Genomic DNA, 17,281 nt, shown 5'->3' with positions numbered 1-17,281 from the left:
AAACAAGACCACACCCATATTTGCCACACCCATCTTTTAATATGTATGATAAATGTGTTGCGGTAAACCTAAGGTGGACTGGGATTTTTCAAAGCTGAAATTGTCTCTTAACACACAATCAAGTGCTTAGCTTTGTGGAGACACTTTCAAAGGTAAGACTTGGACACAAAATATTCATCCTAAAATAAAAAGGACAGTTACTTAATAAAAAGGACAGATATTGAATTATTTATCTTGTGCTGCATAGGATATGGCTCATTGTGTTACTGTTTATGCACCGTGAATAGGGAAAATAAACTTTTTTATAAAAAGAAGTTTAGGCATTAAAATGACCCTTAAGAACAGAATGATTGTGTAAAGTCACATAAACATATTACAACATGTTTAAGCTTTCATAATGAATTTATATCAAACCAAATTAAATCAGGCCTATAGGTTGTATCCAATGCAGCTTACACTGCAGACTTCTGTGCATAAAAACATACCTTCCTCTTCTGGCTTCTCCAGCCCCTGTGCAGGAGAAATCTTATCCAGAGGGGTAGGGGATCCTCTAGAACAGAGTTTGGGGTTGTGTGGTGGGAGGAAGCACTGTTGCATGAGTAGAACTGTTTGCACAGCACTGGACAAAAACCATTGCTTCCCAATACAGATAGTGGAATGTGACAAGACTTACAACCATTTTCAAGAAAGCTAAATGACTTCCAAGTATATTTTCACCTGTCAGGATCCTGCTTTGCCTAAATAACAGTGAAATATAGATATCTGTCTACAGCATTTGGGATAAGCAAGAGCGAATCATTTGAATCTTTTACTTAAGTTATTTTAAAACCAGATCCACATATCCAATTGTGAACAAAATAATCTTTACCTGATTTTTTCTTTTTATCAGAAGCATCGTCCAAAGTTGACAATGCAGAAGTGATGCACTTCTGAAGATCCTGGCTAGCCCCTACAGAATCTTCATCAGAAGAAAACGATGGCAATGCTTCTGAAATTTTCTTCAGTTCTTCATCACCCTTTCTGTTTGAACATTCAGTGCTGCTCTCAAGTGAGGCAGAAGGTGCTGCTGCTGCCATGTGAGGTTTTGAAAGTGGATGTGGACAAGGTGCTCTAACAACAGGGGTAACAGGTCTCCGCACACGACTAGGAACACGCACAGCAGGAGCTGAAAACTGTTGCCTGGGTCCACCTTTTAAGAAATCTAAAAAAGATGCAATGAATCCTGTTCTGACTTCTGGTTGTTTTTCTTCCACCTCTTTTATTTTTTGCCTCATTTTCTCTTGATGCTGGTAAGTTTCATGGCAGCTTTCAGGAGCAGGGGAATATGGCAAGGCAGCATCAGTTCCTCTTGAATTCTGACGTTTGCACTGTCCACTTCGCTTCAATTGCTTCTGGTGCATGCCATCTTCGTTAGCAGTTTTAAGCTGATTTTGTCCCCTGTCCTTTTGCTTCTGAAGTTCCTCTTGTGATAAATCTTGGCTCTTGCCTTCAGCTCTGCTGCCATTTTCATCACCTGGTTGTTGCATAGATAGTGGCTGCAGTGGAACTTTAGTTTTGCTTCCTGTCACAGTGTTGTCACTTTCCATGTTAAAAACACCATGGGGTGCGGCACTCTCATTTCGAGCCCTACCACTTAAAACAAGATCTATATCTTTTACATTTATTGTACTATCCATATGAATACCGTTTTTATCTTCACATTCATTACCAATGCCAGACTGCTGCTTAACTAAGCCAGGAACCTGTTCATGCCTCTGTTCAAGCTCTGAGGTAGCAACTCTAGTAGGAATGCTGTGATCAGGAGTCTCAAGGTGTTGTTGCTCAAGGCTCCTATTTTTTGGCTGCATTGTAGGCACTGCTGTTAGGTTTAGTGTAACCTGGCCTCCATTTAAAGAAACATTGTTTATGTTCAGTGGCTTTCCAACAACAGTTGATGAGTTGTTGAAGCTAGAAGTCACATGTCTGACATCCATTGTCTGGAACTGAGACTTAGAATTGTCCCCATTTTCAACTGACTGGATATTTTCTTCATTAGCCGTAGATTTGGCAAATTCAGACGTTGATCCTACACAAGCTGCAGCTGTTGCTGCCAAGATATCTTCCACATTAGACAGTATATTCCTCTCATCGTTGAGAAGCATAGACTCTGGGAAACATACAGAACTAAGGGAAACAAACTGATTCTTAGATTCATGATCTGGCCGCACAAAATTCTCTTTCAATGTCAGGTGTTGCTGTAGTGGCTTCGATGGTTCAGAAATGTTCATTTTCATAACTTCAGAGTTCTGAGAATGAAGCTGCTGCTGAGAATGTCCTCCATTACTCTGAATCATATGACCATCTATGTGAAGGAATGGGTGAGTCACCTGCTGAGAACCCTGAAGGCGCTGCTGGACTTGTGAAGAACCTTTCGTGTGGCCCAAGCCAGATTGTAGTATTGACTGCTGAAGCATGTGCAAATCACAGGCAGATTCTAGAAGTACCTGTGCACCAGGCAAACACAGCTGCTGGCCATGTCTTATGGCTTGACTGTGGAGCTGTGGTGGTGTGCTCATGACTTGGCCCTGTTGCTCTGATGCTTTCGCTTCATGTACTTTATGCAGAAGAGAATGCTGCTGGCTGAGTTCTTTAGAATCCACATTTACTTGGGTTGTTGGCAATAAATTAGCTGTCTTTTTAATATCATGGCTTCCTACGTTAGTGATATGGCCAATTTGCTGGGTGAGCTGTGCCACAGAACTAACCATTCTTTCGTCTTTTTTTGATCCCTGAAAAGTAAGCCCAACAACTTGATCTTCAAGACGAGAGTTACTCCTGATTACACTTTGAGAATACCTATTATCTGCTTTGGAAACTTTGTAATTTGTATCCTGAGCATTAACTTCATCATCAGTTAGCCTCTGAGTGGAGGAATCCAAAGATGTTTGCTGTTGCAATGCCTGCATATCTTGCATTGGGTACTGTTCATCCTGCTTGCACGTTTGATATAAGTTAGGGTCAGATTCCCTTTTGATGTATAACTTAGTATCTGAGGAAGACCTGTTGTTCTGCAATGCCTGTGAATGAGCTGGCATTGCAAAAGAAGTTGACTGGACAACTGGCAAAAACTTCTGAGACTGCGGAGAAGATGGCTCTTGTGCCTGAGAATGTAAAGAAATATAGTTCTGGGGAGGGCTCGAGGCTGACAAGTTCTGAACATGTGGAGAAGAATATGGAAGAGATGGCGACGTTAATGTTAAAGGTTGCCCTGTTGTATATGTTTCTGAAGGACTAACCACTGACAAAACCTGTGATTGAGATGAATAGCTACCTTGGGATCTGCTAATGGTTGACAAACCCTGAGAATGACTAGAAGAGTAATTTTGAGATTGGCTGACTGAAGAAAGATCCGTTTGCCCAGAGTAACTGCCATTTGAAATTGAACTTAATACCTGTTGATCAGAAGAATAGCTTAGTGTCTGGCTATCTGAAGTAATTGCCTGTGATTGCCCAGGAAAAGCAAGTGTTTTGTACAGTGGTGGCAGCTTCTCAACCTTGATGGCTGAGAATACCTGTGCATGACTGACTGGTGGCACATTCTGTGATTGCGTTGAAACATAGTTTTGTGATTGGCTTACTGACAAGAGGCTTGGAAGCTGTGCTGTAGAATAGATTTGTGCTTGACCTGCTATTACAGAATTCTGGCTCTGTGCAGTTTTGGAAAAGCTTTGTGTCTGCACAGTAGGGGCAATGCTTTGTGGCTTAGGAGTCTTTGTTGATCTTGGTGGCTGCTTCGTAGAGAGGTGTTTTGCTTTTGCAGTGGAAACAGATGGAAAACCAGGTGATGGAATCGCTGATGTGTATGACTGAGCAAGTTCTACTGAAACTTGAGAGGTCTTTTGCTGGGGTCTCCCATTGCTCACCTGAGTAGAATCATCGACTGGGCTACAAGATAGGGAAGACTGACGGGATGTATCCTGAAAATCATTTCCACTTGCACTTGATAAATAGTTTTGTAAGGAATGCTGTGAACCAGTCAGTTGTGCCTGAACAGACTGTGTGCTCGAAGGCCGCTGATGGTGCTTAATAACACTACATTCTCGCTGCAGGGCTCTTTCAATTGAGGCAGTGGAACCAGTAAACAGAGGTGAACTATATACTTGTGGAGCCTGCTGAGCTCCTCCAAGTGACGAAGGCAACAAACTGAACTGTGGCTGCAAGAGATGGGGTGCAGACTCTTGAGCAGAGCGATATGTTGAAGACTGTGGTGGTATGCTGGTACTTAACACAGAACCGCCCAGGCGCTCAAAGGCCAGCGCTGTGGGAACTGTGCTCTGGGATGTCTTGATCTGCAATAAAGGGTCATGAGCACTAAGAAGACCATTTGATGTCGGACTGAAAGTTGCATCTTGAAGTGTTAGAGAAGGAGTAGCAGCAAAGTTTCTACTGCTGAAAGTGTTAGGATGCTGATAGGCTGAAGTTGGTGGAAACGTCCCAGAGGCTGGCAAGGCTCCAGTAACGAAAAGCTCGGTTGACGAATGCATGCCTGTTTTAAAAAAGGGGGGAAAAGACACTGATAAAAAAGGGGAGTGACTACTCAATAGTGAAATAAGAACAGACGTAACCATTTTTTCCCATCTTGGACCTAATAAGAATTATTTAACCACTGCATTTGGAACCAGAAAAATTATATTCAAATAATATAAAAGAGGATGGTGAAATCATTTGTCTTCCTGGAATTTGTTTTGGGTAGCCTCTGCTATCCTACTTCTAAGCTTGTATATATGGTGGCAATTCAGGAACAAGTGGCTGCAAACTAAACATAATCCACATTAAGATTAACATATTACTGTGCAATAAATCTGGCAATCTGAAAGAGGTTATAGAGCTTGTTTTTGGTAAGACTGTACTCTGGATCAGGAGCACTGTGGGGGTTGTTTCTTGATCTGATGCTTTCCCTGGATATTCAAGTGGTGCAGTGGCAATAAGCACTTTTTAAAAAACCAGATCCACTGATGAGCCAATTAAAAGTCTTTTCTGGAGAAATCAGTACTGTCTTAGTTATCCACATGCTAGTACCTCCAGGCCAGACTGCTGTAAAGCTTTCTATGTGAGGCTGCCTTTAATGACAGTTCAGAAACTACAAATGGTCTAAAATAAAGAATCCAGAATGTTATATAGGACACACGAGGTTGGAGTGTATTATTCTAATCAACCATATTTGCTGACTGTTTCAAGACTCAATTTAAATTGCTTGTTTAATCTTTAAAGCTCTAAAAATATTAGAGCCATGTTAATTTAGGGTCCACTGCTCCCAGCTGAGCCTGTTTGTCACTTGAGATCTGTATCTGATGCTCTCATGGTCCCACCCTTATGTGACATTATGCTAAATTAACAGGAAGGTTCTTGAGACAGAGCCTTTCCAATAGAGGCACCGAGAGTGTGAAATGCTCCCTGCCCCCTTGAAATGCATTGGGATTCCTCTTTTAAATTTTACTGTGCCAATTTGTTGTGTTTTAAAAATGTTCTAATCTACTGCTTTTATTATTTCTTATTGTGTTACTATTATTTATTTTATGTTGGAGAAATACAAATAAATTTATTAAAATAGCCACCAATATATTCAATTTAAAACTACACTGAAGTCAATACAAACTACTTTATTCTATTTAGGAAACCAGTTTGGAAAACTCTCCTACCGCCATAAAAAATTGGCACAATTTCAAAGAATGTTCCATTTCAAAGAATGTCACAACTGATTTAATAGCACTAATCTTGAATTCAGGACCTTTTTCAAGAGAACAATATGCTAGGACTTTTATTTTAGCTAAATGCCTTAGATGTGACAGGGACGCAGGTGGCGCTGTGGGTTAAAGCCTCAGCGCCTAGGGCTTGCCGATCGAAAGGTCGGCGGTTCGAATCCCTGCGGCAGGGTGCACTCCCGCTGCTCGGTCCCAGCGCCTGCCAACCTAGCAGTTCGAAAGCACCTCCAGGTGCAAGTAGATAAATAGGGACCGCTTACCAGCGGGAAGGTAAACGGCGTTTCCGTGTGCGGCTCTGGCTCGCCAGAGCAGCGATGTCACGCTGGCCACGTGACCCGGAAGTGTCTCCGGACAGCGCTGGCCCCTGGCCTCTTAAGTGAGATGGGCGCACAACCCCAGAGTCTGTCAAGACTGGCCCGTACCGGCAGGGGTACCTTTACCTTTACCTTTACCTTAGATGTGACCTGTGACACATATACAACAAATTCTTGTCTATTTTTAGTGTTTTTATGTGTTTTATCAACATATAGTTAAATGGCACTAGGTCTTTTGGAGTTTCTGATGTGCTTCTTATTACCATGCAAGTTCTTCAATAAATACAATATTGTATTTACACATTATTGTTCACAGGGGAGAGAGACTGCAACCATGATGGTCCCTGCTAACAAGTGTGCAAATATGTTAGCAAGCCACTGATTTTTTGCTAGGTTTTTGAATTGCAAGCTTATAGGTCGGAGACATCAAGGACTTCTGACTGCATACGGACACACCATGAGCCCTGAGAGCCCACATGCTAAACTGACCCAAGACTAATATTTTCATAGAAGTTCAATTACCAGTTTTGTCCTGCAAGGAAGTTAGACCAGTTTTACAGGAAGAGATCCAATGTTAAGTGTTTATAACTGGATTATATACTGATTAAAGAGCAATACCTAGTTACAAATAGCAGTTAGGCACAAATGCAGTACCTTTGAAGCAAATATGGTTGTCAAAATAGATGTTTATTAAAGACTTAAAACACTTAAAATGAAAATATTTCCCTAGAAATGCAAAACAAAATGGAAAAAAATTAAAAACAAACATTCTCTCTTAATTTCTCTATGATACTAATATTTCATATATTTATTTACTTATCTATAGAGGAACAACAGACTTAAGTTCTGAAAATTAGGAAAATGTCACCTGGCTGCCATGTTGGAGCTCTGAACTGTGGCAAGAGAGAAGTTCCTGAAGAAACAGCCTGAGCATTGCGGGATTCAATTGCAGAGAGAAAATTCATAACTGATGTATCTTTAGTGTTGTTATTGCTGCTGTGCATAGTGTTATCAAAAATCCCAGAAAGGCCTAGAACAAACAAATCATATATGAGTCTGAGCACAAAAAACTACACATTATACAATATGCTGCACATTTAAGTGTGCAGCCATACATTCAATGGTCATGTAACTCAACCACAAGACTTGCTGGCTAATCTTGGGTAAATTACGACCTCTCAGTCAAACAAGGAATTAATGGGGGAAGAAAGACAGAAGAATGTATTGAGATACTGGGATAATGGAAGTGGAGATTATCTAAATAAACTTCAAATGTATGTGAATTGTAGCACCATCAGTTTCAACATATATTACATGCTCATCTTTTAACTCGCATTTTTTTAAGATTGAACAGTCCACATGAACAGCCCTTGACATCTAAATGTAATTAGCATAAGATTAGTGAGCAGATTATCTGTAGCTGTGCCTTTAAAATAGCTGTACATTTCACTCTCCTTCCGAAAAAAGGTTCACACTCTTCAGAAATTTGACAGCTAGTCATGCAGGTAAGGTGGTGACAGGGAAACAGAAATTACTTAAAACATTAATTTATGAAATGTTTTTTAAAAACGTTTTTATTTGATGAAGTGCATAATAGCACTACCAGGATAGTGCAAATGATAATGCACATTCCTCAAAACATTCTCCTTTATCTATCCCTTGTGAGCATCTAAGTCATCTGCTAGAAGTGTGCTAGAAATTTATAACTGATTTTACACAAAACTGAGAAACATATCCATTTAAACTGAAGATTCACAGAGAATTATTACCAGCGGGTAGGGAAGTAGTGGCGTATGCAGGAAGCTGGTGGGAAGTTGTATATGTTTGCCTGTGAAAATCTGTTTCGGATGAATGCCCTCCTCCATAGCTTAAACTGGGGAAAAAGTAAAAGTTATAACACGTAAAGTTAGTGAAAACAACAACATGACAGCGATAAGTCTGACAATCACACAAAAAGGGATAAAGCAAAAGAACCTCAAAAGAACAGGAACTTTAGCGGTTCAGGAGTTACTGATCTGTAGTAGTGCCAATTCTTTACACAACTTTGCATCAACAACTGATCCAAGAAAGCTGCTTTAGTTTACCAAACCAACAAAACCACTTTTAAAACATTAACATATCAAAACAGAAATTTGTTTTTTTGACTTATTTTATTTCTTCCTAGACACATATGGGCAGTATCCAGAGCTATATTTTTGGATTACAGTTGTCTTGAGTTCCGGAGACCTCAATCACATTAAATGTTTGCAGAGCTTCTCCGAGTTCAAATAAAATTATAAAATGTGTGCAGGATAGGGCAGCGTGTGTAGTTTTGAAATTTGGGGAGGGTTCTTCTTTTTTGAATTTGCTTGCTTGATGTTCTCCTTGGGAGGGCTGTGCCCCAGAAGCCCTAGTGGACCAACTCCTACTGCTTAAGCTCCCCCCCCCCACCAACCCTGAAGACTAGGTAGGTTGGAGAAGGGTGATGGTCTCCACATTTGTTTTGAATGCCTCTTAAAGTGCAGTGCAGCTGCAAGAGGATCCTTGCTTTTCCCCTCCAATTCCAAGGCTGGGGAAGAAGTCGAGGATCCACCACACTTGCCCTCTTGACACTGATATGAACCTCTTCCACATTTCCCTTCATGATTGTCTGGCCTCCCACGTCAGAGGTGAAACAAACAAGAGGAAGTGGTGACTATGCACAGAGTAAAGGTAAAGGTAAAGGGACCCCTGACCGTTAGGTCCAGTCGTGGATGACTCTGTGGTTGTGGTGCTCATCTCGCTTTACTGGCCGAGGGAACCGGTGTACAGCTTCCAGGTCATGTGGCCAGCATGACTAAGCCGCTTCTGGTGAACCAGAGCAGCACACGGAAATGCTGTTTACCTTCCTGCCGGAGCGGTACCTATTTATCTAGTTGCACTTTGACGTGCTTTCAAACTGCTAGGTTGGCAGGAGCAGGGACCAAGCAACGGGAGCTCACCCCGTTGCGGGGATTCGAACCGCCGACCTTCTGATCGGCAAGCCCTAGGCTCTGTGGTTTAGACCACAGTGCCACCCGCGTCCCTATGCACAGAGTAGGCTCCTGTTAAGAAATGCCAACATGAAAATATACCAAGACAGGTTTGTTTTGGTGGTGGTGGGGACTGCATACCCACCACCTGAAAATAATGCTACATGAAAGATGTAATGCTTAGATGTGGGCTGTATGTTGCCCAACCAAAACATAGTATTTACTGAAGAATGATCCTTAGTTCTCAACTTTTAATAGTGATAATTTTAGTGGCAATTAAAAATGTCAAATTCAAATTTGTGTTACAAAGGAGCAAAAGCAAGTTATGTTAAGAAAAATACTTAAGTTTCTTTTAAAATCTGTTACAATTTGAATGTAACCATAAATAATGTATGTTTAATGTGAAATGGTATTATTGATATATTAGTGTGGCAGAAACATGCATGTCATATAAAAGAAAAGGAGCTATTATAAACTATGCAGTATCTTTTGGTTTTGACACCAGTACTGAGCTGCTGGAATCACTCTACTTTGAAAATCTATACTGTACTAAAAGACACATATTGAACTATTATGAACATCTTAAACAAGTGCTTAGTCATTCTACTACTTTATGTACAATTTGAAAAAATACAAATTTAGTATTTTTCCACTTCCTTTAGGTGCTGCCTAACTAATGTTTAACAATAAACAAGAGAATGTTATGGGAACCTCCAATGTTAGCAGAAGGGTCAAAACCACATTATTATTAAAATAACATGTACTTTGCTAGAAAGAGCTAACAGAATTGCACCAGCATCTCAACTTGTGTTCTTTCTCTTTTTTTAAAAAAATAATTTTTATTAACCGGCCAATCAAATCAAATCAAATAATCAAATCACATCACATAAATTCCGAATTACAAAGCTGAATTTTAAATTTTGTTGAGGGGACCCATATTTCAAGATCTGAAGGGGGATTCTGATCATCTTCTTGCTACTGCGTTAATGTCCAAATCAGTCCAAACAAAGTTCATAATTCTATACAGTCTTATTTTGCTGTTTCCACATCTCATCTTGTTCGTATATTTTCTCTTTTTTCTTTATGATCTCTTCTGATAATCTCCTTAAGCCGATAAACACCAATAATAATCCTGTGTGAATTTTTCCGTTCGTCCAATCCTCAAATCAAGATGGTTTCCATATATCATCGCATTCATAGATAACATCGCTCTTTTCCATCATTAACCACAGAATTGCCGCTCTTAAGTCCCTCTGAGGAGTTTCACCCACAATATAAAAACAGCTCTATTTCTCTATTTCTCCTCCCAGACTTAAGTCCTCCGACAGAACTTCCCAATATGGCGACGGTATTTTTAACTGCGTCATTCCAAAGCCCTTATACATTCCACGCTCTTCTTAAAACATGCTTTGGTTAGAAAGTTTATCTCCACACAGCCTTAAATCCACAGCTTAAGTCCTTCAAACGACATTTCTGACTTGTGTGTGTGTGTGTGTGGGGGGGATTCTTGTTTAATCACATAGAGGAAAGAAAGGAAAGTTTTTTCCCCCTCCCCCATCCAGTCCCTTTGCCATACCGAGTCTTGGTGTATCTTCATCTGATTGATTCATGTTCCTCCGACTCGTCTTGTTTATCAGAGATCTCTTCTGTTAGCAGTCTTTACTCCCCCTCCTTCCTTGAAATATGTGCATTCGCTTCATCCTAATAATTTCTTTTGAAGTTCTTGCAGCTAGAGGCGAGGATCAGAGGCAGCGTCCAGGAGCACCGAAATCCACAGGAGGGCATTCTGCCTAGTGCCCCCATACCCACAAATTTGGGGGTGGTAGGGAGGCTATTTACTCCCATCACACCCTCCAAATTACCTCGTGTGGGTCGGAGAGATGTTATTGTCAGCCATCTTCTGATGCGCCCCTAGTGGCCCCTCCAACTTGTGTTCTTTCTCAAAACTATTGTACTCCACAAAACTTATACTGTATTTCCAGTAAACATTTGGAGCACCTATATGCAAACAACCAATACAAGAGAACACAAACACCTTCACCAATGGAAGGAGCAACTTCCATCTTCAATGAATGAATGTAGAGGCTTGAGCAGAGAACTTATGAGACTCTGTACTGCATTGTATACATTACATATTATTTGGCATTACGGACTCGATCTAGAGTTGTGTGAATTTTAACTGTTCTGGGAAATGAGACTGCATCTTCCTCTCGACTGTGGTCACTAAAAATCCTCAGCAAATGCTTGTGTTGCAGCACAGATCTCTGCAATGGGAAGAGGAATCTGAAAACCAGGCAGAGACAGGTGGCAGAAGCATCACGGAAGTAAATCTACATTTAAATAAGATAATATTATTTTTGAAAACTTTTTAAAAATTAGCCATCTCTTTTACATCCCCACTCTTTACATCAGCTAATAAAACTAAGAAATCCAAAGCAGACACACCCTTAAGAAAAATCTACATTGTCATGTCAGGAATCTGCTGAATTTGATAGTTAGTTCAGTTACAAAAATGATACAAGAGGCGGTGGCGGTGGCAGGGGGAAGCCTACAGAGGCATTAACCTGCAGAGCAAACCAAGAGTAAAAAAAGAGCAAAAGTTCTGCAGCATGAAGCCTCCAGTGGCTTTTTTCTTTCTTTTTTTGAGAGAGAGAATTGTTGGGCTGCTATTAGGAAGAAAGTTTATGTAGAAGCCCCCTATACAGTGGTACCTCTGGTTGCCCGTTCGCAACATGAAAAGAGCGCAACCTGCAGTGGCGCGTCTGTGCAGGTCACGATTCGGCGCTTCTGGGCATGCACATGTCATTTTGTGCATCTGCGCATGCGCGAGCGGCGAAACCTGGGAGTAACCCTTTCCGGTACTTTCGGGTCGCCGCGGGACGTAACCTGAAAGAACGTAACATGAAGCGGATGTAACCAGAGGTATGACTGCACTTCCCTTTCTTACACTGATGGCAACAGAAGCCATTCACATCTAAGAAAAACAAAGGGCTTATGTCACCCATCTGGGTCCGTAGGGAGGCTAGACTCCCCCCCCCTCCAATTTAATTCTGGATTAGAAAGGAAAAGAACATTTCTCAGCTTCACTACTCACAATTTGTACCATCTGCCAGCACTCGCCAGACATGTGCTCGTTATTGTCAGTGAGCATCTGAGGAACAAAAATGTTCTAAAACTGACATGGATTTGAGGATACCCCCTCAAACTAAAACATTTAACACTCTGGTTAAGAGTGACAGAAGCACTATTATCAATCTAATCCGGAGTTCAATTTTAATTTAAGTAAAGCTGCAATCCAAATCATACCAGTTCTCTCTAAGAAAACGAACTTTGGATTTTGCTTCAACTAAGGGAGAGAAAAAAAGTAACCTTTTGTTTAGCATCACTTGCTTATTGTATTGGTGCTGAAGGGAAGATACGTAACAAAGACACAGAAAGCTCAGTTGTTAGGTTGACTTGCCTTTCAACAGCCTGAGGGGGAAAAACTCCTGTAAAAAAAGGCATGGGGCTAACTAAGGGACTGGATAGAAAGTATTATTACAGATATTCCATTAGCCCAGTCCAATTGAAGGCAAGTCATACCGTCATCCAGATTGTTTTTAGTTATGTGAAACCAGGCTAACACAGTATACAATCATACCTTGGTGCCCAAATGCCTTGGGAGTTGAATGTTCCAACTCCCAAACAATTGAAAACTAGAATTGAGTGTTCCGGTTTTCAAACATTATGTTGGAAGCCGAATGTCCGATGAGGCTTCTGTTTGGCTGCAGGAGCTTCCTGCAGCCAATCAGAAGCCATGCTTTGGAAGTCGAACGGACTTCCAGAATGGATTCTGTTCAACTTCCGAGGTACAACTGTAGAGTACATTTGTACCATCATTTCATGAAGAATTGTATGTATCAGTGACAGTGTACCACCAGGCCATGTGCCTGATATGTCCTGACAAGCTTTTTTAAAGACCCACCACCCTGCTAAACAAATTTAGCTCTGCCAAACAACATTGGCTTCGGTGGTGCTGAGTTCACAGTACTCCAGAAACAGGAAGGAGCGTTCTGGTATGTTCCAATGCTTTGCCAGAACTCTTAAAAAAAAAAAAAACAGATCGAAGTGCTCCTTTCCATTTCTGGCATGTTCTGATCTGCTCTCACTGGCAATGGTTTTTTCGGTGCCATCACTACTCATGGAACTGATGAAGGATAAGACTCGATCTCTCAGGCAGAAGTGGTAGCTGGATGACTTCATGTGCACACTCCTTTTCCCAGTCCCTAGTACTCCAGAAAATCAGCAGTGTGCTCAGAGGTTTTTAAAGGACCAGCCTCATGGGGAACTAAGGTGATGCTCTCTCCTACTGCCCTCAATCCTTTCCCATCCTGTATGCCTCCAGGAGCTGGCTGTGAGATTTAAAAAGCAGCACTCTTGATGAGCATCATTAACTGTGTGTGTGTTCTTTAAAAGGCAACTGAGAAGGCAGGCAGTATTAAATTAATGGTGAGGGGTAATTGGGAATTCATTTTCCATTCATTTTCTGTTCCGTTAATTAATTTCAGTTCCTTTATGTCATAGGATTTTGAGCACCTTTGCCATGTGACCCCCGTCATGTGGTAACAAAGCAATACAGAACTAAAAAAAACAGCCAGCCATTCCTGCTCTACAGCAAATATGACTCCCTTGGGCATGCAAATGAATATCTGCAGCCAGTTGCTCTGTCAAAATCTCCAATAATTAACGTAACAAAAGGCAGGAACAGCTTTTCCGAAGAATCCTTTTGGTAAGGTAGGCCCACAGGATAAATTCTACTAAGAAGCTGATGACCAACCAATTGAAATGATGGTGTCTGCAGACTAATCTTAAAGAACAAAAGAAAGGCTTGTCGAGGCTATACCTGGCAAAAAAACCACACATTTGATTTATTTACAGAAGACACTGATTTCCAGGAAGAGAAATGAATGGACTTATTCTTTAAAGATGGCAATGTCATCTAAACAATGATCAGAATCAAGAAATGAGTACATTATTTTTATTTTTGCTACACGGTTGTTTCTGCTCTACCCACAGCAGTGCTTTGATTCTGAGAATAGAACATATGCTACTAATGGCATATATATTTCTGTGCTAAATTTGAGAATACCACTGAGGTGGTGGCAAAGCCTCACCCCAGAACCAATGCCTAGGGCAGGCTTCCTCAACCTCAGCCCTCCAGATATTTTTTGCCTACAACTCCCATAATCCCTAGCTAGCAGGACCAGTGGTCAGGGATGATGGGAATTGTAGTCTCAAAACATCTGGAGGGTTGGGGTTGAGGAAGCCTGGCCCAGGGCTACTGCCAGGCTTTACCCCCCTCTCAGTATCATGCCAAACTATATATGCTATGTTAAAAAAAAAAAGTCAATGGACCCCATTCACCTTTGTACGATGAATTAGCTATTATCTGTCATACATTTTGGGAAAATATACAGCATATTAGGCTCAAATAACTTGCTGTTGTCCCTATGTACACCAAGATGGAATAAAATACAGGGTAACCAATAGTTCACAAACATGCTGTGAAAGATGATTTATGGTCACCTCAGAAAACCAATAAACTCAGTTTGTATTACCTTTTTCAAAAATATATCTATATCTATATATATATATACACACACACACAGAGAGAGAACAAAGCATGCCCAGATAATTTCAAAAGTGTGCTTAACTATAATGTGGTTTTCAAGATCTTGTCCAACTCTACTGCTTCTAAAAACAGTGCAATTATACTATACTGTACAGGTGTTTTTGCAAGACAATAAACAAATTCAGCAAAAGGAAAGGAATTGCAAGTTTGGAAAGCCTATCTATAACTGGTTAACAAAGAGTAAAAAAGAAAACTGGAAAAGCAGAGACAGAATCTAGAACCAGTACAGAACTGATACCACTTTTGATGGTACACTTATGTTAATGAACAATTTTAAGAAAAACAACAACACATGGCCAAGAGAAAAAACGTTTTTAAGCAAAATGCCAGCTAAAGGGGTCTTATGCTGCTGCATCTGAAACTGTGCGTATATTCTCCACATCCGCTAGGTAAGTACTAAGATATGGCATTCTGGCAGATTTTGCACTATGTAATTTGGAGCAAGTTCACTTAGTTTTCAGCACTTACAATCTGCCCAAAGTACAAATTTTGGATGACCCCACTATCATTATGGGCTATTGCACACAGACAATGGGAACAATGACAGCGCCAAACTTAATTCGTATTAGACCTGTTGTCTCTAGTCTTGCAAAAATTAAGTTGGCAAAATCCATCGGGAAATGCCATGATTTATTCTGTAACAATCTGAAAGCTGCAAAAGCAAAAAGGCCATAGGCCCTTAAATATATTTACAAAGTGTCCAAGAGCCTAGCAATCTGACACGTGTTTCATGAAATAGTCGGACGATCTTGATTTTCTCAGCTCCCTATTTCCTGCAACTCAGTCCCTATTCACCTCTGAGTTCAGGCAACCCCGTCCATGCTGAATATTTTGCATGTTACTAAGGCACAGGAAAGAAACCTCAACAACAAAACACCAATGTAGTGTTCTGAATAGTGTGTCAAACTTGGACAAGAGGGGCCTGGGGTTGAATGGCACTTTTTTAGTTGAGTCCAGTAACTATCCCTTAGACTAGCATATCTCAAAGGATTGTTGTGAGAATAACCACTTAAGAGACCCTGAGTTCCCTGGAAGGAACATGTTAGATAAATCATAAAATAAAATCTCTAAAATAATATCTAGCTGCCTTATTCACCAGAATCACCAATCTCTGTAGTAAATGCCTGAGACTACTGACAGGAGCAATTCTTGTCTAGAAATAAGGTAAAACCATGCATACAGTGACTTATGTAGCTTCTCGACATATGTGTTATTATATGATGCACAGCAGGCATATATTTTTTTTATTTACAATTTTAGTTTCTCCTCTCAACTTCACATGGGATGTGAAATTGCTAGAACATACGTAAATAAGAGAACTAAGAAGACAGAATCTCTACAAGTCATGCATTCAAAAGCATTTAAAAAAAATAAAAATAAAGAACAAACAGATGTATTAGCTTGTTCAAAAAACAAACAAAAACAAGGTTTCTGGTGACATTTGACTCTGCTCCATTGTCATTCATATGAAGAAACAGCACTTCAAGTCTCATCATCCACAAGATCTTGCATGATCAAATTTGTTTTCTCTGTCTTTTGGATACTAGATTTCAAAATCTGCCAAGCAAAGCTATAAATGATGCCCACTGTACTTTTTTTTAAACAGACATCTCTGTCTGCAAAGCATAACTTGAGTGAGTGACAGAAAAAAACCAAACATTTACTTATCTTGCAGTCCCAACCACACTGCACAAATGGCAATTTGCATTGTACTTAGAGATCTAGATTCTATGCTTAGTAAGTAGAGCAGAACCATTTCTGTCTGTAAATATCAATACCACTAAAAAGCCAAGGAAAAAAATCCCCAGGATGTCTTAGGATGTCTCCACAGCCCTTAGGATGTCTTACTCTTTAAGGGAAAGTAACAGCACACAGGTAACCTCAGTGTGGCACCAGACCCTGCATCTGCCACACAGAGCTTTGAGGAAATGCTTATGGTGCCTGCTGCATCCACCCGGAGGTTTGATGTTATTTTAATATCAGCATAAGTATCAAATTGTGACCACATCTTGTGTTGCTGATAGGACTCTTAAGCCCAATCTTATGTACATGAATAGTACAGTACAAATAGTAGTAGGCAGCTACTAAAATGCTCTATTATCTCAGGGCACAACAGGTAGTAATGTTTACCACATGTGATATATTTGGATACACAGGAAGTAAATATTATCTTCTGTGTAAACAAACCAGTATTTCGTTGAATTGTCAGCTCTCATAATGTATACCTCTGTCATCTTGATTAAAGAAAGTCAAACTGCTTTAAACTTGAAGCACATTCTCCACAGCTGATTTGCAAAAAACCAAAACCCCACCCAGATCTGATTATCTCCTAGTTACTCTTTGCAGCCAAATCACAGCTGCTTCTCATTATCATCATCACTCCCTTTCTAATATGGGACCTGCCCATGAATGCTAAGCTTTCTCAGGTGTCTTTGGTGAAGGACTTAATTAAAATATTTTTTTAAGTCTAAGAACACAATGCTGCCTGGATCACCTCTTTCTATAGGTTTGTTGACATTTTCAAAAGAACTCTTGAAAGGTCAGTGAGACAGGAATCTCCCTTGC

At 40.4% G+C, this 17,281-nt stretch overlaps 1 protein-coding gene across 1 annotated transcript in view; it reads right to left on the bottom strand.

The window, feature by feature from the left end:
- Nucleotides 1–17,281, bottom strand: part of QSER1 (glutamine and serine rich 1) — a 39,847-nt gene that overhangs the window by 15,887 nt on the left and 6,679 nt on the right. The window contains exons 2-4 of the mRNA XM_079985824.1: nucleotides 7,825–7,928; nucleotides 6,924–7,085; nucleotides 869–4,525 (exon numbers count right to left, since the gene is read on the bottom strand). Of these exons, the coding sequence (XP_079841950.1) occupies nucleotides 869–4,525; nucleotides 6,924–7,085; nucleotides 7,825–7,928 (3,923 nt within the window). The remainder of the gene's footprint in view (nucleotides 1–868; nucleotides 4,526–6,923; nucleotides 7,086–7,824; nucleotides 7,929–17,281) is intronic.

Source organism: Podarcis cretensis (assembly GCF_951804945.1).
Source record: "Podarcis cretensis genome assembly, chromosome: 1".
In the NCBI taxonomy this organism is placed as follows: domain Eukaryota; kingdom Metazoa; phylum Chordata; class Lepidosauria; order Squamata; family Lacertidae; genus Podarcis; species Podarcis cretensis.
The sequence above is the reverse complement of the archived record's forward strand: the minus strand, read 5'-3'. Positions and strand labels throughout refer to the sequence as shown.